The sequence below is a fragment of the Marmota monax genome, unplaced genomic scaffold (genome assembly GCF_021218885.2).
Source record: "Marmota monax isolate L192 unplaced genomic scaffold, Marmota_monax_Labrador192_F-V1.1 WCK01_AAM20220418_F8-fsc00080, whole genome shotgun sequence".
NCBI classification, from domain to species: Eukaryota; Metazoa; Chordata; class Mammalia; order Rodentia; family Sciuridae; genus Marmota; species Marmota monax.
This window is the reverse complement of record NW_026694750.1, coordinates 7,704,633-7,731,164: the sequence shown is the minus strand read 5'-3', so window position 1 is coordinate 7,731,164 and position 26,532 is coordinate 7,704,633. Positions and strand designations below refer to the sequence as shown.

Below are 26,532 nucleotides of genomic sequence, written 5' to 3'. Positions count from 1 at the left end.
GGGCTGTTCTTCCAGCGGCTTAGGGCGCCTGGTGTGCTCGCCCGCGGGCCCAGCTGCTCTGCCTGGCCTCACACCTGCTGGGGTCATTACCCCTGCTTGACAGGACAGGGCTTAGGTGTCTGCAGAAGTCAGACCCAGGCCACCCTCCTATGGCTGTCCCTGAACTCCACCTGAAGGAGCTTTCCATGGGGTGGGGGTGGCCAGCGGGAGTGGGGGCTCGGGCAGCAGAGGCCATGTGACATTGGTGACCTTGGGGCCTCAGTCCCACAGCCCCTGAGATCCCCCTTGTCACGGCCCTTCAGCCCTAACGAGGCCCTGCCACCCACAGGTCTGCCCAGTCCCTCCTCATCCTGGGGTGCCTGGCCCCAAGCCCTCCCTGGGGTGCCTGGCCCAGGGGCTCATCCCTGCCCTGTGTCTGAGCACAGGGAGAAGAGCCAGGGACAGGACATGGGGTGAGCTGCAGGGGTGGGCAGGGCCAGGCCGGGGCCCGCGGGCTTTGTGGCAACATCCTGTGGGTCTCTTTGGGTCCTGCCTAGAGTCACTTTGGGTGGGTTCTACAGATGATTAGAAAGCACCTGCTCCAGGTCCCCTGCTGGACCTGTGTGGGACACAGAGGAGCAAGGTGCCCAGGTGGGCACTCAGCATTCACCACCTGAGGTGAGCGCAGCCTGCAGCTTCCTGGAGGCACTCAGCAGAGGTCACCTCCTAGGAGGCTTGGGGGAGGTGGAGCCCATGGCCATCACACTATCTGCTGTGCTCGGGGGTGGGGACGGGGGCACTACAAGCTGCTTCTCTGTGCCCCCCATCCCAGGGTCTTCCTCCATGGGGTCTGCAGACCCTCACTGTGCTTGGCAGGGTGCTAGGCTCTGTGACAGTCAGCTGCTCAGGTCGCGGGCCCAGACGTGCCTGGTGTGCCCCGCGGCCCTGGCTGCATGGCTGCTTCATGGCTGGGCCTATCTTGCTGGTCATGGCCACTGACCAGGGCCCATGTTCAAAGAAAGGTCTCAGCATGACCCTGTGCCCATCCTCTTCCAGGCCCCCTGAGCCTGGCCGCCCTGGCGGCTGACGAGGTTCCTACCCAAAGTGTCCCTGGGGTTGGTATTCTGTGGCCAGCTGGAAGCCCCTCTGGGCTGTCCTGATGGTGTGGCTTCTTCATGCTGGAGGAGGGAGCAGCTGGCCACCATCCTGCATCTCCAGGCTGAGGAAGGTGGGAGCCCAGGACACTGTGTCTCCCTGTCAGGAGTGCGGCAGCCTTTGGAGGGAACGCAAGGCTGGAGTTAGGTGCACATGGTCGCCCGTGGTCGGCTCAGAGAGGCTGCGCAGGCTGGCAACATCATCTTTTGAAGTAAAAAAAAAAAATTAATTGACTCCATCTGTGTTGGCCTAATGACTGATTAAATGACTAATCACGGAAGTCTTAATTAAACCCATTTTTTCTCTGAGCCGGAGAGGAGAAGGGGTTCTGTCAGCCTCCAGCGTGTGTCAGGCACCAGGCGAGCTGGCCCTCTGCTGAGAGCCACCGAGGAGCAACTATGCCCAAGGTCACCGAGGGCTGGCTTCTCCTGCACACCCCGGGCTGACCGGACCAGGCTGGGCTGATGGGCTTGCAGGCAGACGCATTTTTCCATCACAAAGCTTGCGATTAGGATTGCTGGGGGAAATGCAGGCAGAGCTGTGCTGCTCTTTGGAATGCTGGTGTGCGGCTGGGCAAAATCAGGGCCACATCCACTAAATCAAGTCCGTTTTCTGCAGCTGACACGATTTCACGTCACTCAGGGACTGACAGAGCTCTTGGTCGCGCTGTGGAATTCCGTAACGGGCCTGGAATGTGTCCGCAGGAATGCAGCCGGGGGGCCCTCCACAGAAACGTGCTCCCTCCTGGGGAAGCAGGCAGCCAGGTCTGCGGGAGCCTCCACCCACCCGTTCAAGGAGGCCGCCCGCCCGGCTTCCCTCTCCTGAGCCAGTCCTGGGCACAGGGAGCATGGTGAGGCAGCAGTTCAGGGCCTGGACTCTGAGGATGCCGAGCAGCCCCTCCTGAGGCAACAGGAGCCCTCCTGGAGCCCAGGATCCCCTCAGGTCTGCAGCGTCGCTCCAGACCAGCAGCCGCGGTCCTGGCAGGCCTGGACTCTGCGTGGCAAGGCCTGGGGTGGCCCTGATCTTATCAGAGGCAGGAGTAACAGCAGGAGCAAGGGTGCTTATATAAGGTCTCCTAGCAGATGGGTCCAGTACCTCTGCACTGGCCTGTCCATGTGGGGCCCTTGCTGCAGGCTCCCTCCTGTCAGGCCATCTTGCACACTGTGACCTGGTCTGCAGGCCTCACACAGTGAGGCTGGGTTGGCAAGCCAGGCACGGACCTCTATGCCCAGATACTGCGCCCACATTGGGGCATGGTGTTTGCGGGACCCTCTGCCTCTCTTTCCTCCATCGAGACCCCCTGCTTCAGGAAACACAAAGGTAGCTTTTCTTAGCCAAGGAGAGATTACAGAAGCATGCTGGAGGTGAGGCAGAGGCCAGGCTTCTCCAGCACTCGGCCCTCCTCCCTCCTGTGACTCAGAGCCAGCCGCTCCTCTGGAATTTCAGGCTGGTGTGTCCCTGTCACTCTTGGGAGGTGCAGGGGCGCCCTCTCACTCCCTCCTATAGTTGGAAATCTTCGGATACAGCAGTGGCTGCTGATGTGGGCAAAGGTTGCTTTGGGGGAGGATAAGTGAGGTCTGCTGGGGTGTCCAGGGTGTCCAGCAGGTGAGCACAGGCAGGGAAGCTGTGAACTGCCTGCCCTCCCCAGTAGGCCGTTGGGTGCTGAGGGTGGCATCCGTCTACAGAGTGGCAAGAGAGGGGACACTGTAGTTATGAGGGCCACAGGGTCCCCAAGACAGACTGTAGCCCAGCCTGGCTACCTGTGGCCACTGTTCCTGGATGCCAGCGGCAGAGTGAGTCCACCTGTTCTGGCCCACACCTGGCCCCTCTGCAGGACGGCAGCACCTGGACTCTGCTCCGTCCCTACCTCGAACCTCCTGGGAGGGACACAGAAGCCGACTCCCATGCCCCGCTGGCCTCTTCCCACTGATGCTGAATGCCAGGCAGGCTGCCACTGACCTGATCACTCCTCAACGGCCACTTAGGGGATGACGCAGGAGCCCCTTAGGCCACTGGAAACTCAGCTTCTGCCCTAGGGATGGCAGGGTTCCCGGGCGGCCCACGGCCTGCCTGACCTTTGCCGGCAAGGTATGAGGAGTAGCTCTGCTGGGCCAGGTGGGTGGCACACAGGGAACAGAGCTGGTGTCCCCACTTGGAAGCCTCACACATACGCCTGCCTTGCATCATCACCTGGTGAAGCTGTCCCCAACTTTGGAACCCTGATGGAGCCAACGCTTGCCAACTGGCTGAGATTACCAAGCAGGAGACACATTGTAACAGTGTGTTGCAGCCTCTCAATACCCGCATCTTAGGCCTGCGGGCCAGTGAAGGCACTGACGAGAGGTTTTGGGCTGGGGATGTGGCTCAAGCGGTAGCGTGCTCTCCTGGCATGCCCGGGGCACTGGGTTCGATCCTCAGCACCACATAAAAATAAAATAAAGATGTTGTGTCCACTGAAGACTAAAAAGTAAATATTTTAAAAATAAAGGAGGGAAAACATCCCAGCAGTGGCTCTGGGGACACCAGAGGGACAGAGCCATGGCCCTTGGGTTCCTTGGGCTGTGGGCTGAATCCCTTGGGGGGAGGTTTGGGGGCTGAACTCTGTTTATTGCCACAGGGTGAGGCCACCAGGCTCCCCTGTCCCCTGTTCCTCTCCACACCCACAGTTGCTCCCTCCAAGGAGCTCACTCTGGGATGGAGGGCGGAGGAAGGAGGGACAGAGGCAGAGAAGAAGAGAGGGAAAGAGGAAGGGGGGAGGAGGGACAGAGGGAGAGAGGAAGGGGGGTAGGAGGGTGGGAAGGAAGAGCGAGGAGGCACAATTATGAACTGTGATCCCAGGGGCGTTGACTGACCTGGCTGGGCTGGACAGGAGGCTGTGACCCTGCAAGCCTCACTCCACATAAGGGAAATGGGGGGTCACCAGTGATGGCGATCTCTGAGGGCCCCTGGAAGAGCTAGAAAGGGGCTTCCTCCGGAAACTGGGCACTAAGCTGGAAAGGGGAGGTCATGTGTTGGGTGGGGTGGCAAGAACATTCTAGACAGAAGGTGCAGAGGTGAGCAGGATGGAGAGGTCAGCTGGCAGCTAGCTGCTCCTGGTGTGGGCAGGGACAGTGAGGGTCTCTGGGCACTGGTGGCAGAATCCGAGCTCAAACTCCTGCTGGTGAGGGTTGAGTTCTGAGGACAGTGGAGACCCTGGCCTGCCTCCCTCCCACACCACAGGGGTCTTGCCCTGGACAGAGTGTCAGGAGCATTCATTCCTCAGCCCCTGCCTGGCCACTGGTGGGCAGCAAGCCCTTTGCACACCCTGCCTGGGAGAGGGACTCTTAGGAATGACACCTTCAGAACTTCCTGGGTTCCTCATGTGCAGACCAGAGGTGGGCTCTGAAGGTGCTCCTGCTTCTGACTGGACACAGGCTGGGCTGCTCAGAGCACGGCTTCCTGAGTTCTGCAAGGTGGGGTCCTGGGGTTGGCGATTGCCACAGGGGGCTGGTGGGAGTGCAGGAGGCTCTGGGGATGTGGCTGGGGTGGGCCCTGCCTGAGGCTCCCCCCTTTCTTCTTAGGCAAGGGTGTCACACAAACACCCACAGAGACTGAGTGGCCCCCAGGGGACAGACCTGGGGAGTCCCTGGCAGGTGACTTGAGGTCAGTGTGCAGTGTGTGGGCAGTGGAGGCCACGGGGCTGGAGGGAGGCCTGGGGAGCTGGTACGGGAATGTTCAGAGGCGTCTTTAACCTGAAGCCATGCCAGGGCCCCAGGGGTGCACCTCACAGCTGGCCCCCTCCCTAGAGGGAGAACAACTCTGGGAGAACTCAGGATTAAAAATCGCTCTGGGGTTTCTAAATCCAGAAAACTCTGACTGGCTACAGAGAGCGAAGAGGCTCCCAGGGAAAACCGGCCTCACCTTGGCCTAGAGGAGGCCCTGTGCCCAGCCCGGTGCCAGCGCAGCACCACAGCCCCAGGAACCCCTGAGGCTGGGAGAGACGCAAGCCCACTCAAGAGCTGGGACCATTTTAAGGCTGGAAAGTCGGATGTGCTCCCAGTCTTCCCGGGGTCACAATAACCCCAGTGTGTGGATGTTTAATTTCGGGCTCCTGGAAGCCCTTGGTGGGCAGGCGGAAGGACAAGCTGGGGCCCCTCCGTTTCCTGGGGAGGAAGCAGGCAGCAGCAGCCTCCTGCTGGGACAAGCCGGCTCCAGCCACCTCAGGCTCACTGGGGGACAGGAGCTCCTCAGTGGCCGGATCTCGGCTGTTTCTCTGTCAGTGCTTCAGCTGCGAGAAAGGAGCTCCTTCTCGGCTTGGCGAACGTGACGCGGAGCCGCCTGGGGATGCACCCCGCTGGCAGCGGCTCTCGTCCCAGCGCCGCCTCGCAGGGCGTCCAAGGCTTGTCAGCGCGCCAACACCGTGCCAGCCTCCAGGGTCCCCGCTGGCCCACCCCCCGGCGTCAGCGACGAGCAGTCTGATCGCTGGAGCAGCGGCCGGGCGTGGACTGCCGCCTCCTGCGTCCCCAACCTCCCCTGGAAGACTCCCCTGGGGCTTCTCCACGCGGTCCCCAGCTCCCAGGGAGGCGCTCGCGGCATGCTCCCGGTGGCTCCTGCCTGCTCCCCGGGACCTAAAGCCCAGGAGGCTGCGGGTCGGAGCGCGGGCGTGGCAACGCCCGGGCACCCGGGGTGCCCAGAGCCCTCCACGGCACACGGAGCTCTTTTCTGGGAGTCGGAGGGGCAGTGAGGTCCGCCCGCGCCTCGCCCACCTCCGCCGGCCCCGCCCCCACCTCCGCCGGCCCCGCCCACCTCGGCCGGCCGCCCCGCCCACCTCGGCCGGGCCCCGCCCCCACCTCGGCCGGCCCCCGCCCACCTCCGCCGACTGCCCCGCCCACCTCCGCCGGGCCCCGCCCACCTCGGCCGGCCCCGCCCGCCCCGCATGGCTCCGCCCACCTCGGACCGCCCCGCCGGCCCGGCCCCGCCCGGCTGGGAGGACGCTGCGCAGCAGGGTCGCCAGAGTGCGCCTCTCACAGAATCCTCCAGGTGCCATCAGGCGGAGGTCAGAGGGAACCCCTGGCGGGTGGCGGTGGGTGCCCGCTGCTCTTCCAGAGACCCGCCCCGTCCTCCCTAGCTCCTGGGCCGGCCTGCCGGTGCTGAGGGCTGCGGGGGTCCACCTTGCCCGGGGGTCTTAGTCCGGCAATAGGAGCGCCGGGCTCCTGGCTTCCCCATAGTTTGACAGGCAGCCCTCTAGTTGTCAGACAAAAATCCAGACGTGATTTGGGCAAGCCGTTGGTGAACTCTGAGACCCTGACCCTCGGTTTCCTCCTCTGTAAAATGGGCTGGTCATGGCATCCCACTTGGGTATGACCGCACCTGTCCTGGCACAGATGGCTGAGGAAACGTGACCAGCTCGCAAGCCCCTCCCCAGCTGCCCCTGCCTCACGTGGACCTTTCCCCAGCTGGGTGAAGCCTGGGGAGCCCCCTGGCTCTGCTCCACCCAGGGCTCTCCAGGGTGCTGGGGGGCAGGCTTCCTGAGACAGGCTGCAGGAGGCCAAATGCTGTCCCCTGTCAGCCAGACACAAGTGGAACTGCACTTCCACCACCAGTCCCTGGGAGAGACCCCTTTTGAGCAGCTGCATTGTGGGCCTCTCCTGGTCACCACCCAGGAAGACCCCTTGCTTGTGCAGTCCTCTGTGTCAGGGGAGACTGAGGCATGTGGGGGGCAAAGGGCCATGCCCAGGGGATGGTCAGAGCCAAAGGCTCCCCCAGGACCTGGTGGGAAGACCAGAGCTGGCCCTGTGGAACCCCTGGAGTGGAGTCCACCTGTCCTACCTGCTGCCTCCTGCAGCCTCCTGGGCGGTGGGCATCTCCAAAGGGCACAGGCTGCCTCTGGGCTTACTGCCAGCCTTCTAGAGGGTTGAGCAGGAGGAGAGAGAAGCAGGCTCAGAGAGGCCTGGCCAGGGGCTCCATGGACACACATGTCCACTGTGTGGGCAGTGAGCCTGTGCTACCTCATGAGGGCTGTGCAGGAACAGGAAGGGCTGGCGTCCAGGAGGAGGAGGCCCAAGGAGCAGGTCCGGGAACTCAGCACAGCCTTGCTCCACCCGCTGCCGAAGGTCCTCAGGACAGTGGCACTGGCCTCCCCTGGCTGAGAGGAAAGAAAGGAAGGACCCTTGAGTCATGAAACAGACAGCCCAGAACCTTCCACAAAGCTCTTCTGAAGTGTGTCTCGGGCGTGGGGCGGGCTGGGTGCAGATGGCCACATGGGCTGGGAGACAGCCCGGGGAGCTGGCCATCCGCCAGCTCCCATGACCATGCGGGCAGAAGGTGGAACCCAGCAAAGGATGGACCTTGGTCCTGTGTCTCACTTTGTACCAGCCAAGTGTACAGGAGGGTGGACAGGCAGTGTGGACAGGGAGGGTGGACAGGGAACTGTAGACAGGGCAGGCAGGCTCTGTGGTGGGTGTATTTGGGATCCCACACTGCTGGCAGCTGGAAGTTTGCTGGGGCCCCTTTGGCTTGTGGAAAGCCGGTGGTGGCAGTTGAGGCTCTGAGGGTTTTTCCTGAGAGGCTGTTTTGTTTGGCGTGTGTGGTTCTAAAAGCCACACCTCCGCCCCTGTCTGGGGTCCAGCATAGCTCCCCGTAGGCCAGCTTTGGGCTGGGGAGGGCCGCACCTCCACTTCTCTCAGCCAAGGTGTTCAGCTTTTATTTAAGGCCTGGCGGGGACATAGGACAGAGAGGCTGGTGCTCAGCCCTGAAAGCCGAGGCAAGCCCTTTTCTCTCCACAGGGCGAGATGGGAAACTTCAAGCTGGGCCTCATGTAGGTCCCAACCGCCGCAGATGGAGGCAGGAGCTCAGGCAGGGGCAGCAGCCCCAGAAGGCCTGCAGGGGGCAGAGGGCTGGTGCCCTTTGCAGACCCTGCCCGTCTTGGCTCCCTCCTCTCCAGGGTCCCAAGGTGTGGGGGATCAGGGGTGCTGCCTGCCCACCACTGGGGCTGCAGCCCTAGCACCCCCTTCCTCCTCTGATACAGAAAGCAGCTCGGCAGAGGGTGAGCATTTGAATGCTAGGCTGGTGCAGGGGTCCTGGGAGCCCCCGGGGTGTGTGCATGTGTGTGCGTGCGCGCACGCACGCACACACACACATGCACACACACACACACATGCACATGCATCAGAAACCACTTTCCCATGGGGGCTGGGCTTGAGGACCCTCCTGACAGCCTCCACCCTGATATTCCTGAGAAGGCTGGAGGCAGGGAGGTTCTGAAGGGGGAGCCTGGGCGAGAACAGTGGCCTCAGCCATAATGGAGGGTCCCCAAGGCAGTGACACAGTGGGACAACAAGGGATGGTGCTTTGTAGCAGATGGGAGGTGGAGCAGGGGGTGCACCCAGGCAGGGATGGAGCAGGGCCTGGTGAGGGGTTGGCCGGGGCCCAGTCTGTCTGACCCAGCTTCACTAGACGCAGGGGACATGACAGATGGGGCGGGGTCTGCAGGCAGGACCCCACTCGAGGCTCTTGGGGCTGGTTCCCTTGGTGAGTGGTGAGTCGTGGGTGAGTGGAGGGGTGTCTTTCGTGTGTGCTCTGGATGGGTTCCTGGGGCTGGAGGCATTAATGTCCCCTCCCCAGGGTCCCACTTCTGTGGAGAGGGACAGAGCTGCTGTGGGGAGCCAGGCCTCTACAGTACGTCCAGGCTGCAGGTGGGGGAATTATCTCTCTCAGAGGTGTCTTAATCTCATCTCGTGGTGCATTATCCAAAGCAGTCCCTCCTTTGGCAAGGACAATTTTATCTGCATCTTCCACCCCCGGTCCCCAGCTATCCCTGTGCTGCTTGTGGCCTGGGCAGCAGTGGGCACCGAGCTGCCAGGGCCTGGTTCCACTTCCTCACCCACTGCAGGCTCCTTGCAGGCCGAGGGTGCCAACGGGACCAGGGATCTGTGGATGACTCTGGCAGTGCCAAAGGCGGCTTTCACCCACACCCCAGCCATTCGTGTCCTCCTTGGGTGGTGACAGCCCGGCGGGCCCCAGCTGGGGAGCACTGATGATGCTTGGCTCACATCTGGCAGCACCTGAGGCCTTACCTGCCACCTGCCATTCTCAGGTGCGGGGTTAGAAGGGACACAGTTTCTGCTGAGCAAATAAATGCGTGTCCAAACCGAGCCCCAAGGGTCCACCTCTCGGCCGTAGGCTCACTGCGCTGTCTGAAGCTGTGCCTTCCCTGAATGTCACAGTAACTGCTGTCTGTGGGCCACCAAGTTGGGCCAGGCATTTGCAGTCAGATCTCATGAAACCAGAGAGTGAAGCCCTGTCACCCTGCCCAGATGGGCCGCGGAGCCGTGGCCCAACCCCCGGGCCCTCCCGGAGCCCTGACCTGATGGCACCGCAGGAAGAGAACCTGGAGCACCAGGGGCCCAGGAGAGCCTGTTCCGGGGACTGCAGCGCCACTCCCCCTCCGCCATCCCTGGGTGCTCTGAATTGGCAGGGACCCGGCCACTGCAGTGAGAGGAACCCGAGGGGGAGCGGGGACCGTCCTGGCAGGGAACCTTCCAGGTCTGGCTCCTGTGGATCCAGGAGTCCCTCCCCAGCAAGGCCACCTGACCACACCGAGGGCCCTGGGACAGCTGGGCTTTGCTCTTCCATTCACTCACCCAGATGCCCGCTCCCCGCAGCGCCTGCACCAGCCACGCTGACCACGCGGGCTCTCCCTGCTGCTAGCCACCCGCTGCCTCCACGTGTCCCTCCCACAGACGTCAGGCGCAACCCCCAAATCTGCCCACCACTCCCCCGACGTCGGCTCCTACCCCAGTGCTGCAGTCAGAAGCGGGGGTCAGCCCCCAGTCACCCCCAGCCTGTTCCCTCCACCCCGCGGTTTGTGCCACAGCAGTGGCATGAGGACACTGACTTTGCCTCCAAAACATGGTGGCTCTGGGACCCCCCCAGCTGCCCTTGCCCTGCCACCCTCCCTGGCACTGCCTTCGTCTGGGCCAGACTCCTGGGGCCCTCACCCCTCTGTCCGTTTGTCCCCCAGGGCAGCCCTTCCCCTGCCCAGAGCCCTGCTCCTTGCCCCTGGAGAGCAGTGCAGCTGGGTCGCTGCCTCCTCCACTCCTCGGCTAGTGGACAGCTGGTCACTCAGCAGGGTGGTCTCTGACAGGCCACGCCCAGAGCACCTGTGAGGGGCGGCTGGCGACACAGGGCCGGCCGTCGGGCAGCTGTGGGGGCAGCTGAGCCTGTCCAGGAGCCCACACAGGGCCGTCCTCCGGGGCGCCGTCAGGGCGTCTTCCAGCCCCAGATGGGATGGCTGCTGCCAGGCTGGGAGACATGCTGTGCGCATGATCCCAACTGTGTGCTCCGTGGGTCCCCAGGAGCCCCGAGACACCAAGAGGCCCACCTTGCCAGTGCTCCGGGGGAGGGGCTGGGAGGCCGACGGTGTCCTCGCTGGCTCCCGGAGCAGTCCTGGGCTTCTCCAGCCCTGGCCTCCAAACCCACACCCCTCCAGCCAGGCTGACCCTGAGGCCAGGGGGCCAGCTCTGGGAGTGACTTCCAAAGCCTTTATGTGGATGCTAATTACAACAATTATGGCTTTATCAGCAAGATAAAGGTCGGCAGGCACCCGAGGGAGGGCGTCCTGGGGAGAGGCTGCGCAGGGATGGGAGCGGGCAGCCTGACCTCTCCCGGAGGGAAATGTCAATTAATTATCCTTTTACAGCGGAGTCAATTAGACTCCCCAGTCACCTGTGTAGGACGCTGGGGCGGAGGCAGAGGGGTCGCAGGGACGGACCGGCTGGGAAGCCAGCACTGCGAAGCGGACGGCTGCCGCGGCTCAGGCGCCCCAGGAGGAGCTCAGGCCCCGGCCCAAGTGCTTCCTTCATTTAAGCGAATTCAAAAGATAAAACGTTATTGGCCCCGAGGGGAAGAGAGTGGCCCAGCGTGGAGGTGACCAGACACACTGCGTCAGTCTTCAAGGTGGACTCCACTAGCCCAGGAGCTGCGCTCACTGGGGGGCCTGGCGCAGGAGGCCCAGAGCCGCAAGCTACGCAGAGCCGTCCATGCAGTACGGACATGTGGGGTGGGGTCTTGAAGCCCCCGAGGGCTGTGCAGGGCCAGGTGGCACCTTTAGGCCTTCGCGAACTGCCTAGGCCACCAGCCAGGGGCCTCCTCTCTACTGTCCGCCCATCCAACCTGCTGTGGCCAGGGATGGCCTGGCCAGGCTGCCCTCAGTGGATGGAGTGCCATCCCCACTGACTCAGAGACCACAGGGCACGTCCTCCTCTATCGGTCCCTGTGGCTGTGGGTTTCCCTGCATGTGCCTCCCCCAGCATCCAGGGTCCCCGGGCCCTCCTCTTCCCCTGGGCTGCCACCCGTGGTCCTCATCCAGCCCTCCAGGGGCCAGCAGGGACGTGGCCCAGGACGGAGTCTTGCCAGGCACCTTCTCAATGGTCTACACGCTGACCTCGCCCGCTATGCTCACTTCCCTCACGAGAAACCCAGGCGCGGCCCGCTCAGGTCCAGGGCCACACGGCTCTGCAGGCACCCCGCTGCGGAGAGCCACCTCCCGGATCCCTGGGGTGCCAGCAGGTGGTGCAGTGTGCTGCAGCCGCCTGTGGCCCCTGCCACCGCACCCTCCAGCCCTGGCGGCCACCTGCTTCCTGAAGCACAGAGAATGGGCTTGATTCCATTTGCCCAAATCCCCTCTGCGCATCTGGACGACAGCATGCCGCACGGATGCCCCCAGAGCGCCAGCAGCCGTGGCCACCACTGCTCCTGGCCCCACACTGTCTCTGTGCCACTCTGCTCGCCTCACTCCCGAGGCTGTGCTGGGCCCCCACGTTCGCCCGGGGGCAAGCCGCCGCCAGCCAGCAGGGCCTGGGTCTCTCCGGGTCTCACTCTCAGTTTCTGGAGGCAACCCACTCAGAAGCAGTAGCCCAGCCTGGGCCGGCAGCAGGAAGCGGGAAGAAGGGGCAGGGCTGCCTAGGGGCAGGCTGGGGACCGCCTCGTTCCTGCAGCAGTCTCAGCACTACCCCGCAAGTGCCCAAGCCTGGAGCCAAGACCCCCCACTCCCCACGGGACTGTGGACACCCTGATCAGTCCCAACCCAAGATCCAACCACTGGCCAGTGGACAGCCACAGGCAGTGTGATAGCTGACGGGGACAGAGGCCAAAGAAACTGGGTGACCCATGGGTCTCTGAGGATGTAGTCACTTCACAAGAGCAGAGGCCGAGCAGGACAGCCCTAGGCCAGGACAGCCTGAGCAGAGCCCCGACCCGAGACGCCATGGTGACCAGGGAGCCCGGCCAATCTCCTGTCGCAGTGCCACAGTAGGGAGGCTGCTGTGGGTACACAGAGCCGTGGCATACGGGACCACAGCCGCCCAGCAGGGCCAGTGTCATGTGGAGACAGACTGCTGGCCAGGTGACACTAGAAAGCAGGCTCAGAGCCAGCGGGTGCCAGCGTCACATGGAGGTGGACCGAGTGGTTGGTAGAGGAGGTCGTACCTGACCCTGAGATGCCCAGTCAGTGGGTGAGTGGGCACACCCGGGACCCGCTGTCCCCGACCCATGCCCAGGTGTGGCCTTCTTTGTTCCTGAGCCTCTCCTGGTGCCTGCCCAGCCTGGGTGGCCCTGAGGTCACCTACTGCAGCACAGCAGCGGTCAGCCGGCCATGGAGAGGCAGCGGCCAGGAGCACCATGGAGGGGCAGAGCGGGGCGCGGAGCTGTGAGGCAGGAGGAGTCTCCGGGGGCCTGGCCTGCTGCGCTGCGCTGCGCTGCCATGGGTAGGAACGCGGCCCCTCAGTCCTGGCGTGGACCCAGGCCCAGGAGGCCTCAGGTTCCTGCTGCATAGGTGGATGGGCTGACAGCGCCAGGGCAGCTGGCCATCTGCCCGCGTCAGGACCATGCCCAAGAACACTGGGCACCACACACCTCTTGGGAGAGGGCGTTTCCTTCTTTCCTCGTGGGCTGGGGATGTGGTGCGAACAGTGGCCTACAGGGCAAGTCCCCGGGTTCCGCCAATAAAAAGGTCACCTCAGATCTGCAGCCCGGCCCATGGCCGCAGCACGCCCCCTACAAACCGGGACCTCTCCCCCCACGTTCCACGTGCACCGTCCAGGCTTCCCGGTTGTTGCAGTCACATCCCCTACAGTGGAGACCGGCCTGGTGGGGTCCACACGTGGCACCAAGTCCCTCTGTCTTCCTCTTCCCCTCCGTCCAGAGCACTGGTGGCCTTTCCCTGACGTTCGCAGGTCCCTGGCCAGGACTCCTGGGGAAAGTCCCCGGTTGGCTTCGTCCGAGGCGCTGTCACCCGAGGATGGAGGGTGTGTGTCTTTGGCGGGAGAGTCGCGCACTGGCCCACCCGTGGGGCGGGGCGGGAACCCGCGCGTCCTTGACCGTGGATGTGGAGCCCTGTCTGCCAGGGTCTGCGGCGGGAGCCTGCTGGGTCCCCTGTACTCTGTGGCCAGGACTCTGGGGAGGGGCTGAGGCCACCAACCAATGCGCCACGCTGCCCAGCTCACTCCTGTTGGTCCAGGCCCAGACTCTGCTCTGGCCTGGGCCATCGCCCTTCATCTGAGTGCCCCACGTGCCCCCGGCTTCCTGGAGGTGCCCACTCCATGGCTGGTGCCATCCTCTATACTGCCCGCCAGCTGATGGCCACGCCCACCTTCAGGTTCTCCTCAGGGGACAGTGCTTTGTGGGGAGCCGCTCCAAATGACCACACCTTCCAGCCCTGCTGCTCGAGGCTCTGGCCAGTCACTACATTTCGTGGGACTTGGGCGCTGTCCCCGCTGGGATAGCAAGGCTGGCTCGCGGTGCAGGCGTCACCATGGGCTGAGCTACGCTCACTGTTCCTTGGAATCCTACCCCTGGCCTCATTTGCATGGCTTCTCTCAATAAGAGGGTTCACACGTGCTCCTCGCTCTCTTTCCAGGGACCCCGAGGGTCAGAGGACCCAAAGAAGAGTCTCTCTGTCTCCGTGTGGTTATTTCGTGCAGCCCAGTTCCCCTGGAGTGACCCTGAGTGCTCAGTCGTGGGACGTGACAGCTTGGAAACCCTGTTCCAGGGCTGAGCCTGGCCAGGGCTGCTGCGCTCCTGCTCTGGGCGCGCCCTCGAGCACACCCTGGTGCACGCCACGTCCAGCCTGCCTCTGAGGGAGGCAGACCCCAGCTCGCCTGCCGGTTCCCGCTCGGCAGCCCACGGCGCAGGCCCTTGCTTGGCCTGTCCCCAGTGTCACCTGTCCCCATCGTCACCCTGGCCCCACACGGAGCCCTGCTCAGCCCCGGGCTCCAGCCACTCCAGTGTCTTCCTGCCCCACGGGGCTCCAGGCTCCACCCCACCGTCCCCCACCGTCCCCCACCGTCCCCCTTGCCTGGCTGCACTCAGCAGCTTTGACATCAGATGGCTGAGGGGGCAGGGGGCATAGGGAGCACCTCAGAGGAGAGATGGCCTGGGAGGGCAGGCGGTGAAGGACCAGGCTTTCCCTTGAAGGAGCAGCTGTCCAGCAAGGCAGCTGAACCCTGGGGGGCAGAGGTGACGAGTCCCCTGCCACGCTGGGCTCTCCCTGCTCCGCCCTCACCCTGACTTGCTGCGGGAGGCACAAGGACTTGCTCCGTGCAGTCACCTGGGACCCTGCCCCGCCCCACCCCCACACCCTGCTGCTGTGGTTTGGACAGACACACACCCACGTCTGAGTGAATTTCCATTTTTATCCACTGTTTTGGCATTGGAAGCAACACAATATCTTTTTATACTATATTTTTCTGGGACATTCCCTCTGCACGATATGATTCCTAGAAAAAGAATTTATAGCCCAAACTTCCTTTGAAAATATGGCTCTGGTGCTACTCGGCCGTGATCAACCACAGACGATTAATATTAAAACGTGGTATCGTCCCATGAGGCAATGAAATTTCCAGAAATTCTCTGCCACACATTCCGCCCCTTTTATTGGCAAGACTGAATTAGCGACAGAGGGCACCTTGATTTCTAAAATCATTTTACAATAATGGTTGATTCCTTATACATCCCATCTGATATACACTCAAAACCATTTGTCCAACGTGTGAAAGAGAGAAAGCACTCAAACCAACTGGAAGCATTCACCGGGAGGGTTTTGTGCATTAAAGAAAGAAAGGAAGAAAAGCAATCTGACCTTCTCTGACTGTGTGGCTCCTCTGGGTTCCCAAATCCAATTTCAGGGGATTGTCTGAGCTCCGGGGCCCACAGTGTCCATCCTGCAATCAGGGGCACCTGCTTTATGAGTCAATGGGCCCAAATTACGGGGGCTGAGGCGGACGCCCCACCAAGAACAAGGAACACAAAACAAAAGGGCTCTGTGCTTCAAGCCGTGGGTGGGAATTACGAAAGGTTAAGAGACTAAATATAAAAACCCTGCTGAATATAAAATCAGCGTGCTTTGTTGCTAAAATCTGGGTGCTGTAATTTATCCAGAACAGGGTTTGGAATATCTGGCAACAGTTCACGTCTAGGAAATCGTCTCTCCTCCCCAACAAAATGAAAGGCGTCTATTGCAAAGTTAAAGACAATTGAGCAGCTGAGATAGTTCCTATCAACAGAATAGTGAAAGACTGCATTTTGCAATGACATATTACTGACATTAGTCCCCTGGAAAGAGAAAATGCTTCTCTCTTCATTTCCTTATTTATATGAGCAGAAATCAAGTTTTTGCAAGGTTCATTTTCTTAATTGCCGAGTCCAGCCGGGCCAGGGCCAGGGATGCCCATAGTGGCTGAGTTTTCTTAATTGCTGAGTCCCAGCCGGGCAAGGTGTGGGCCAGGGTGGGCATCCAGAGCAGCCCGGGCCACCTGAGGGCCAGTGGGTGCTGGGCAAACCCCAGGGGTGTATCTCTGCAGGTAGGGGCCTGAAGGTCCGGGCAGTGGACAAGGCTGTGGGGGCAGGGTTGCACGTGCCACTGGGGAACCCAGGGGCCTGGACCCACAGGCGGGTGCCCCCTTCACGCACAGTGGTGCCTAGCTCCACGGCGCAGCCACTGCGTCACACCCAAGGCAGGGAGAGTCCTGCAAACGGATGTGGCCCTGTTCTTGCAGTCCAGAGATGGAGGGTGAGCTGGGGCCCTGCTGCTCCCGCCCCGGGGTTGTTGGCACCGGGCCCTAGGAACACGCCGAAACCACCACCATGCTGTGAAACGCACGCACGCACGCGGCCCCTGCTGTGCCTTCACCCGAGCCTCACTGGGGTGGAGCTCCTCTCCCGGGGGGCCGGTGCCCTTTCCCGTCTCCTCCCCAGGCGCCCGAACTCCTGGCCACAGAGAACAGAAACCCCACCGCCCCGAGTGAGTGCATCCAGGGTTGTGGAGAAGAGCTGGCGGGTCACTCGTCCTCCAGGGCACATGTGGCAGGTGGGGCCAGGGAGCAGCACGTCCCCACCGAGGCCCACTGCACCCACCTGGCACCGGCCCCACCTGGCCAAGGCCAGGCTGGCCTCAGGCGCTGCGTGAGCTCCATGCCAGGCCCCTAGCGCCTGCGTTCCTGGAGCCGTGCCCTGGATGATCACACACAGCCGCCTCCCACACGCCCGGCTCCGACACAGCAAGCAGCCTGCTCACCAGCAGCCCGGGCTCTGACTGCTGAACCCGCAGCCCACAGCTGGCCTTACAGTCCTGTGGCCAGTACCACAGGGCACGGTGCGGGTCACGGTCGGGGCAGCCTCAGTTACAGATTCTCCTGGGGCTCATCTTGCAGAGGCGGCTGGACACTGCCACATTCTCCTGTGCATCTAGCAGTGCCCAGGAGGTATAAGTCCATGACTGGACGTCTATTCGGCAAAGGGCCTTCCTTCCCTTCTTCTCTGATAACAGAGCCTCATCTTTCTTGGCACATTGTATTTCTTCATGTGGCCTGGTGTGGTTGTGGCCATGTAACCAAGTTCTGCAACTTATGCTTCTCCCTTCCTGCCAGCTGGAACAGAGCCTCCTGGCTGGAGCTTGTGCAGCCACTTAGGGCCATGAGGTGGTACATAAAGATGACAGCAGCAGAACAGGAAACACAAACTGGAGTCCCCTGTGTTGGGGAGGGACCTCACTCTCCCTCTGGTCACCACTGTGCTGCAAGCACACAGCCTGCCCATACTGAAGACAAATTTAGCAAGTGTTCATGCCCCCCATTCCACCTCCAGATCAGCTGCAGGGAGAGGTGGCCAGTGGGTACAAACACCCTGAGGCCTGGCCATGCTGCGGCCGCTGAGCTGGTGCCTGATGAGGTCACAGGAGGACCCGGGCCTTCGGCACCTGCCCTCGACCCCTGCGGGAGGGCCACCTAGGTGGTCCCACAGGCTGGCCCTGGTGGGGTCTGCCAGCCCCTGGGTTGCAGCACGATCCCCGTGACCTGAGCTGCTGGGGGCTTTCGTCCCTGCCCTGCTCTTGAGCTCTGGCTGATGGCAGTGGCTGCGCGGCCACCTCCCAAGACATCCAAGCACACGGGGCAAGAGCCTGCTCGACCGGAGCCCAAGGGCACGGGCCTTCACCCCAGGAGGCACAGAGGCTGGCCGGACTCGCCAGGCAGAACCACAGACGTAGGACTCCCAGGTTGTTGGCAAAGGTGCGGCAAGGAGGAGGGTGCCACCACAGGGACCCCACACCCCAGGGTGGGGCCGGGCTCCGGGCGGGTTCTCCCTTGGACAGAGGTGAGTCTGCAAGGGACGATTGCTGGCTTCTCTCCCCGCACGGGAGTCTTTGCTTTCTTTCAGGTAGTGGACACACACCTGCTCTAGTGACCCCTTCTGGCTGGTTGCAAGGTCGTGCCTGCTCCTGGAGTCTCCAGTAGGGTGGGGCTCAGACCTCCTGGAACGGGGCTCCCGGCCCCCACACTAGCTGGAGCCCTGCCGACTCACACCTGCTTCCCGCTGGCCAAGGAAGGGTCCAGCATTGGGGAGACAGAGCTGGGTGCGCAGCAGAGGGCTCCTGCCCTGGGCTGTCACAGCAGGCTTCCTGGCACAGGGCCGCCAACCTCTCTTCTGCTGAAGCCGTGCCAGCTCCAGGCTCCCTCTTGCCCACGGTGGGCACTGTCCTCGGCAGGACGGACTGAGCTTGGCCAGGCCTTCACCCTCTTTTTGCAGGATGCCTGAGGAGGAGACCCACCTGCTCCAGGGTGGTTGGGGTGCGGGAGCTGGAGTGGCTGGCGAACCTTGGCCAGCACCCTGCCCGGTGGACAGCGGGCTACAGAGCGCCCCAGGGGTCCTCGGCAGCGGGTGCGGGACCTTCAGTAGGACTTTCAGTGGGAGAAAGAAATCGGAGAGGCTTGTTTTGAATGCTCCCTGGAGAGGAGGGTGAACAGTTCCCCTGGGTTGAGTCTGTCCTCTGTAGGGTCACGTAAAGGGAGACAAACACAGCGGGCGGGGACGCCTGGTTCTGCCACGTCCAGCCAGCCTGGGCCGCGCGGCTCCCTGCTGCGGACCTGTCTGCACAGGTGTGCTCGGGCTCCGTCCAGGGCCCCGGGGCTGGCTGGTGAGTCAGTTGCCATGGTGACCAGCCCTCCTGGGGTCTGGTGGGAGGCTGAGGGATGGGCTCCGTGGTGCACAGCTTCCTGTGGGTTCAGGACCACCTGCCCCTTCCGGATCCTCCACCCCAGCGGCCGCCACCAAGAGATGGACCAAGAGAAGATGCCCACCCAACAGGCCGTGGAGGCCGGGGTAGGACAGTGGTCCTGCTGTGTGGGAGCGACCAGCCCTTTTCCTGGAAAGAAAAGTGGAAACGGGCAGAGAGCCCCTCCCGCCCCGGGCCCCTCCTAGGCAAGGTGGGGACCAGCAGGTGTGCCCACAGACAGCTTGGGCGGCGTGTGGCTCTGCTCCTGCCACAAGGGGGCTGTGACCCTCTTTTGACAGAAGAGGAAACTGAGGACGGAGGCTCAGCTGGAGGTCGTGGGGGGCTCAGTTCCGGATGTGCCGCGTGGGGGCTGAGCAGAGCCACCCCAAGGAGCCGAGAGAAGGGTGCCCAGGTCCCCAGCTCCCCTCCAGCCTGCAGCTGACACCCACGCACACCCTGGTGTCCTGGGAAGCCTGAGTCTCCCCGAGAGTGAGCCACTGCTCCGGACCACGCCTGGGGTGGCCCGTGGGGAGGGCCCAAGGTCACACACATAGAAGAACGATGACCAGCCGCTGAGCCTCCCTGTGGAGCGGCCACAGAGGGGACCGCTGAGCCATGGCTGTGTTCCGGGGCCTGGATTCCATCGCGCCCTTGGAACTGGGTGCTGAGTCTCTAGGAGCGGAAGGCGTGGCGCCCAGGGAGCATCTCTACACTGAACTGTGAGAGCAATTCTGCCGGAGCTGAGAGATGGCTTCCATAACTGAGGAGGAGGCCGACAGGGGGACACGGGCCAGGTCCCGCCTGTCCTCAGAACCCGCAGCCCTGCCACGGCCAACCAACTTGCCTTCCCCAGATGCTGGGGTCCAGCTGTCCCTGCGGCCGGCAGCCCCCATGAAGATCGAGCCCGAGGCCGGCCTCCCTCCTCATGCTCTTGCATGGAAAGCAGTCCAGCCACCCGGCAAGGACAGATCACCCGCCCACAGGGCCTCAGAGGCCGCAGGTGTCCGGAGGTTCAGGTGCCCCTCCTGGGCAGCAGCAGAGCCAGGGACAAGCCTCTGCCCACCGCTAGGGAGAGAGCACCCCGGCAGGAGGGTCTGCGTGCAGAGCTGGGGCCACAGGCTGGACACGGGTGGGGACCTGGGTCTCGGGAGGGGCTGGGCCACCTGGGGAAAGGAGGAGCCCTGCCAGGGAGAGGCCCGCCTCGTCCATGTCTGCTGGAGGGTCCCGGGCACAGCGGCAGGGGGCAGCAGGGGGCAGCAGGGGGCAGCGCTCCCCACCCGGCTGTCAGCCCCTGGAAGGGGTCTGCTTGTCTCCTGCTGTTACAGATGACATGTGAGGTGTCCCCCAAAGCTCCTGTGTGACGCAGTGCAAGGTTCAGAAGTGAAATGACTGGGTTTTGAGGCCTTCACTCAATCGCAGATTGATCCACAGGATGGATCAGCTGGGAGGCGACTGGAGGTGGGCTGCCTGGAGGAGGCCGGCACAGGGGCCTGCCATGGGTTCACACTCTCCCTGGGGAGCAGAGCTCTGGCTCCTCCTGATGCCCTGTCCTGAGCTGCCTTCCTCCTCCACGCCCTCCCCCGTGGCCTCTGGCCTCCCCTCGGCCCAGAGCATGGAGAGGCCTTCTGTGGATTCAGACCTCGCAAACCCTGAGCCCCACGCAAACTCCCCATCCTCCAAAACCGTTCTTGGTCACAGCAGTGAAAACTCTGAGGCCAGCTCAGGCCGGAGCCCTGGTCCCCCAGACCCTCTGTGCCCCAGTCCCTGGGGGGCTTTTCTCGCCTGCCCCCCGATTCCGGGCACCTGACTGGCCCCATGCCCCTCACTGCTGGCAGCGCCAGGCCAATCAGTTGCTATGTTGACCACTCACCAGCCAGGCCACTGGGGGTGTCCCCTTGGTCTCCCTCCGGGAGTGGTGAGTCATCTCCGGCACTTTCCTGGGCAGCCTTGGGCTCCAGGCCCCGCAAGGGGGCGGTGGACAAGGGATAGGAGAGGCACTGGAACCCACTGGGAAGGGAACACCAAGGTCAGGCCTGAGGGTCAGGGCCAGAGGCCAGTATAGGGGAGGCCTGTGGCCTGGCCCTACCCTGGGTATTGGCTGAGACTTGGAGTCCAGGAGCACTATCCAGGCACCTTTGGGGGGCTGTGTGGGTCACCCCAAGATGCCTGCTGGGCAGGGACCAACTAAGGCCAGAGAGAAGGGCCAGTCAGTGCCCCGCGGTCCCCTCCCCGAGGCCTGCCAGCCCTCCATGCTATCTAGTTGCCCTTCCTCTTGGCCACTCCCTGTGCCGTTATGTGCACCCTCCCAAGTCTGCTGCAGCACAGGTCACATCCTGCGTTGGTCCTGGCCCATGGGAACATGTGGGTGGCCCCCTCCAGCCCGACTCCTCCCCTGCCTTTCCAGCCCCAGTGAGGCGTCACCTGGTGTCACCGTCACTCACAATGGCGTCTGCATGGGCGTCTCTTGGTGGTCTTCATCCACTTTGAAAAAGCTGACCTCGGAACAGGTTGGGAGCTGCACGTATCTGATGCCGGCGGAGATCCTCAGGACCCGGCCACTCTCACCTTCCAGGAGAGAAGTTGGGGAACAAGGCCCTAGACGGCAGCCCCGTAGGAACGTGGACAAGGGCTCAGCCGGACCCCACCCCGGGCCTGTCACACCCCATTTTCAACTCAGCATGACCACATTCAGCTTGGGTGGCCTCCCCTGGGTCTGTCCTGCAGCGGTCTCCCGGCCCTGGGATCTCCGGGGCCTCCTCATGCACCCCAGTATCTCTGCCTTAACCCTCAGCACCCAGCTGCTCTCCTTCCCCACACTCCTCTCTGTTGGGTCTTCCAGCTCTGTCACCTGCCCCAGGAGGCCTGCAGAATGCTTGGGGACACTGCCGTCTGCAGATGGAACCCTGGGCCCCAAGTCTCCAGCTCAGTCTTCAGCGTACCGACAGCCCACACGCCCTGGGAGGGCCTGTCTCTGCTAAGTAGCTCGTGGGTTCACCATGTTGCACCGCTGCCCTCGGCTGGTCAGCACCACAGTGAGTGCCTGTGGTGGACCTGTTTCCCCTGCAGTCCTGGGTGGACACTGCTGCTCTTGTCCATTGCTCCTGGCCCCGGGAAACCTCAGGCTGCAGGGAGCGCCTGAGGACAGGGCTGGAGAACCCGACAGCCCCACTTGGAGGACCCGAGAGAAGCACGTGCTGGGAGCGCAGGCGGGAAGGTGACCAGTCCTGTGTCCCAGGGCTGCTGCCGAGCTCTGGGGCCGGCTTCCAGGCCACAAAGGACCTGGGGAGCAACCAGGTTCCCGAAGCCTTAAAAGAAACTCAAGACGAAGTGGCAGACCCGGGGGGCTCCCCCTTGGGGTGGCAGGGAGAGGGTCACCTCACACCCCAGAAGCTGCCCTGAAAATGCTGTCAGTTGAGGAAAACAAGCTGAGAATCTGGGGGACAAGGCATGGAGTCAAGGACACGGCATCAGCGAGGAGACAGCACAGGTCAGCACACACACTGAGAGACTTGTGAGGCCAAGGAAAGGGCCACCTGGAGGAAGAAGAGCGACAGGGCCTGGGCTCCCCGATCAGAGGGGTCGTTCCCCCAAGCCCTGCTGGAAGTCACGGGGGACTAGGCACCGTCCAGTGCAGTCCTCAGAGGGCCCTGTAGGGGATAACTGGTCTTAGATGGAGCTCTCCTCCAGACCGGCCTAACAGTCAGAAAAGCCCCAAAGCATCCAGCTGTCCAGTAGCTCACTCTGCCCTGGAACAGGCTCAAGTTCAGTTACAGGAGGGCAGACAGCGGGCTCCAAGAAGGCAGAGTTTACCATGTCTGGCACCCAATCAGAGTCACCAGGTATGCAAAGAATGCAGGAGAAGGTGGCCCATAAGGAGGAGAAAGACAAGTTGCGGGGCTGGGGCTGGCCTCAGTGGTGGCACTCGCCTGGCATGTGCGTGGCGCTGGGTCCGTGCTCGGCACCACGTGTAAATAAATAGAATAAAGGCCGATCGACAACTACAGGAAAAAACTTAGAGATCTTAAAAAACAAATAGATAAGTAGGTTGAAGCCGACCCGGAAGTGACGGTGCCTCGGCAGTCAGGACACCAGGAAGGTGGGCGTTGCGCTGGGCTTGCGGGCTCAGCCGGGCTTCTGGGCTGAGCACGGCGACGCGAGGGGCGAGAAACACGGACTCTCACCAGACGACACCGAGGACAGGTCCCGGGACTCGGAAACAGAGCAAAGGAAACCCCGAGAGAAAAGAGAAGAAAGAGAAAGCAAGAAGGGGAGGAAAGGAACGAGAGGAGGGAGGGAGGGACCGCAGACCGCTCGCCCCGGCTGCGCACGAGAGGCTGCCGCAGCAGAACCGCGAGAAGGAATGGCTGGCGGCCGGGAGCTTCCAAATCTGATGAAAACTATAAACTCACAGGTGTGAGGAGCTCAGCAAGACCCCAAGCATAAGAGGCACGAGGAACGATCGCACGCCGCATCATGACCAGACTGCCACAGAGGCGAGGGCTGCCCGAGTGACTGGCCACGGGGACAGAGACCAGGAGACCTCTCCTGGGGACCGGCCAACTGGGGAGCAGTGGAGCCAGGCCTTCAGCCCACTGGGGGCTTGTGCCCGCCAACGCGGCTAGAGATTGGAGGGTGGAATCCCGATGTCCGCAGACATAGAAATGCTGAGAGAATTCACCAGCAGCCACCTCCACCACGAGGGATGACGGAGTGAGTCATCTGGATCGACAGGACGGAGCACGGAGGACCAGACGTAGGAGTTAGGTGTATAGATGAGACTTTTTTCTCTATTTATGAAATACTATTGAAAAGTAGGTGGATGGGTGCTGTGGCACATGCTGGGATCCCAGCAACTTGGGAGGCTGAGGCAGGAGGATTGTTAAGTTCAACACCAGCCTCAGCAACTTAGTGAGGCCCTGAGCAACTTAGGGAGACCTTGTCTCAGAATACAAACTATAAAGAGCTGGGAATGTGGCTCGGTGGCTAGGCCCTCTGGGTTCAATCCCCGCTACACAAAAAAAGATAAGTGGCATTTTCAACAAAAAATAACACCAGTGGGGCTAGGGTTGTGGCTCAGTGACAGCTCGCTCATCTGACACGTGTGAAGCACTGGGTTCAAACCTCAGCCCTACATAAAAATAAATAAATAAAGGTATTGTGTCCACCTACCATCAAAAAAATATTAAAAAATAACACCATTATGTCATGGAGCTTATTATATATGTGGATGTAAAAAGTGTATGAAAATATTAGCATAAAGCTTGGGAGTGGAGGAAAATGGAGACTGTCACAGAGTTCTGAGTGTGACGTGGAATGAAATCACTTGAAGGTGACTGTGGTAAGTTAAAACGCTCTTGTCACCTTAGAGCAACCCTCAAGTAACAGAGCAACAGTCCCAGGGAAGGAGCCATCAGAGAAGGCACAGAGCAGTGTACAAAACTCAGCTCAAAACAGAAATGGACACAAGGGTAGACACCTGGGCCAATGAGAAACAGCAAAGGGTGAACTTGAATCCACTACCTCAATGATCCCATCAAACGTGAAAGGCGTAAGACTCCAGTTAAAAGGCAGAGACTGTTAGAGACGGAATCCAAGGCAAGACCCAGCGGCATATGCCTCCAAGTTCTCACAGTGGAGGTGAGACTAATGGGCCCAAAGGAGAAGGTGGGTCGAGAGCCCAGGTTAGCATGGTTGAAGGAGGGGAAGGTCGCTGTACTGATGTCACAGGAAGTGGGCGTCAGACCCGGCCAGGGGTGAAGAAGACGATTCCTCACGGACGAGGGGTAAAGTGATCAGAAGACCTGAAACCTGAAGCATTCATGCCCCATAACAGCTTCAAAGTACAGAGGCAGAAATGGACAGAAACGAAGGCAGAGGTGGACAGATCATAACGAGGGTCAGAGATGTCGATATGTCACTTTCAGCATTTGACGGAAACAAGCAGACCAAAGACCAGCAAGGGTACACCAAACTCAAATGCCAGCATGGGCTCAGTATCTTTTACACAAAATGCTGGGGACCAGAAATGTCCCAGGTTGGGGAGTTTCTCAGATTTTGGAAATTTTGCAAGGACTTTATCTGTTGAGCATCCCTAATGCAAAAAAAAAAAAAAAAAAAAAAAATCCCAAATCTGAAATGCTCTAAAATCTAAAACATTGGCCCTCAAAAAGTTTTGGATTTTAGATTTTTGGACTAGGAATGCTCAGCCTATAAAAAGAAGATTGACCTGATTGACATTCATATAATACTCCATCCAACAAAAGAATGCACATTCTTTTCAAGTGCACACAGAACATTTACTGAAGTTGACCCATAAAAATTCTCGATTAAACCTGAAAGAAATCGATACATACAAAGTATAGCTCTAACCATACGGAATTAAGTTAGAATTCAATAGCAGAAAGAGCTCTATATTTGGAACTGAAACAACACACTTGTAAATAACTCATGGGTGAAAAAAAGAAATTAAAAAGGAAACCAGAAAGTATTTTGAACCGAATGAAAATGAAGATACTACATCTCAAACTTTGCAGGATGCAGCTACAGCAGTATTCGGGGGAAATTCATAGCAATAAACCCTTATATTATAAAAGCAAGGTCTGAAACGAATGACCTTCACTTTCACCTTAAGAAACTAGAAAAGAGGAGAGCAAATTAAGTCTACAGTGAGCAGAAACAAGGAAATGAGGCTGGCCTGGTGGCACCTGTGATCTCAACAACCAGGGAGGCTGAGGCAGGAGGATGGCAAGTACAAGGCCAGCCTGGTCAACTTAGCAATCCTCTGTCTCAAAATAAGAATGGCTGAGATGTGACTCCGTGGTAAAGCACCCCTGGGTCCAGTCCCCAGTACTACCACAAAACAGAGAACTTTTGTGTTTCAAAGGGTAACATCAAGAAACTGCAAGATGGCCCATAAAATGGGGAAAAGCAGCTGTCTGATAGGGACTTAAATCTATACATGCAAAGAACTCTTAAAAATACACAAGAATGGGGCTGGAGACATGGCTCAGTTGGTAGAGTGCTTGCCTTGCATGCACAAGGCCCTAGGTTCAGTCCCCAGCACAACCACCACCAAAAAAAAAAAAAAATGTATCTGAATAGACATTTCTCCAAAGGAAATCCAGCAGCAGAGAGCTCAGCACGGCACCCTCAGGCTGAGGGGGAAGACTGTAAGTGGGTCGAGACTGCACGATTCCATGGGTTTGGAGACTCCTGAGGAATCCTCAGAGAAACCAGCGCTGATAACTGAGTCCAACCAAGCTGAAGCACGCGAGGTCCACACTCAAAACCCACCTGAAGCCAGCATTTGAAATGAAGTTAAGGCGATCCCCTTCACAATAGCACAAAAAGAATGAATCAGATTCATGAGTGACCATCAATAATCACACTGATCAAATAATTTAATCAGACATCTAATAATAAACTTCAAATTATTAACGATTCATTTAACACGAGGCACAAGACCCATGCGTGCAAAACGTCAAACGCTGGGAGAGAAAGCAGAGCTCCGACCACGTGAGGAGGAGCCGCTGGGATGGCGGTCCACCCCGGGATGCAGCCCGATCCCCAGTGGAGTCCAGCAGACATCAACAGGTCAACTCTAAAGTTTATGTGGAAACAGGAAGGGCCCAGAAAAGCCAAAACCATTTTGAAAAGTCAAACAAGGTTGGAGATGTCTCCAATTCCTAAGGGTACTGAAGGCCACGGTGCTCAAGATGGAGTGTCCTGGCAGATCCAGGGTTTACCTTATAAGGTGGACACACAGACCAGTGCAACAGATCCGAGTCCAGGCAGGCGCCTTCACTCTTGGGGTGAACTGACTTCCCCTTCAATGGGGGAAAGGACAGTCTCTTCAACAAAGGGTGCTGGAAGAT

General features: G+C 60.6%; 1 protein-coding gene and 1 long non-coding RNA gene across 3 annotated transcripts in view; one reads left to right on the top strand and one right to left on the bottom strand.

Moving 5' to 3' along the window:
- Positions 1 to 26,532, bottom strand: part of Morn1 (MORN repeat containing 1) — a 50,265-nt gene that overhangs the window by 6,888 nt on the left and 16,845 nt on the right. Inside the window, exons 9-12 of one of the 2 annotated variants that reach the window (XM_046424763.2) lie at positions 21,100 to 21,223; positions 20,529 to 20,665; positions 7,122 to 7,258; positions 6,943 to 7,019 (exon numbers count right to left, since the gene is read on the bottom strand). In XM_046424763.2, the coding sequence (XP_046280719.1) occupies positions 6,943 to 7,019; positions 7,122 to 7,258; positions 20,529 to 20,665; positions 21,100 to 21,223 (475 nt within the window). The remainder of the gene's footprint in view (positions 1 to 6,942; positions 7,020 to 7,121; positions 7,259 to 20,528; positions 20,666 to 21,099; positions 21,224 to 26,532) is intronic. The other variant, XM_046424765.2, reaches the window with a different exon arrangement.
- LOC124079293 (uncharacterized) lies at positions 6,090 to 9,266 on the top strand. The gene is made up of 3 exons (XR_009224965.1): positions 6,090 to 6,169; positions 7,899 to 8,158; positions 8,737 to 9,266. It is a non-coding gene; the product is annotated as an uncharacterized LOC124079293 (long non-coding RNA).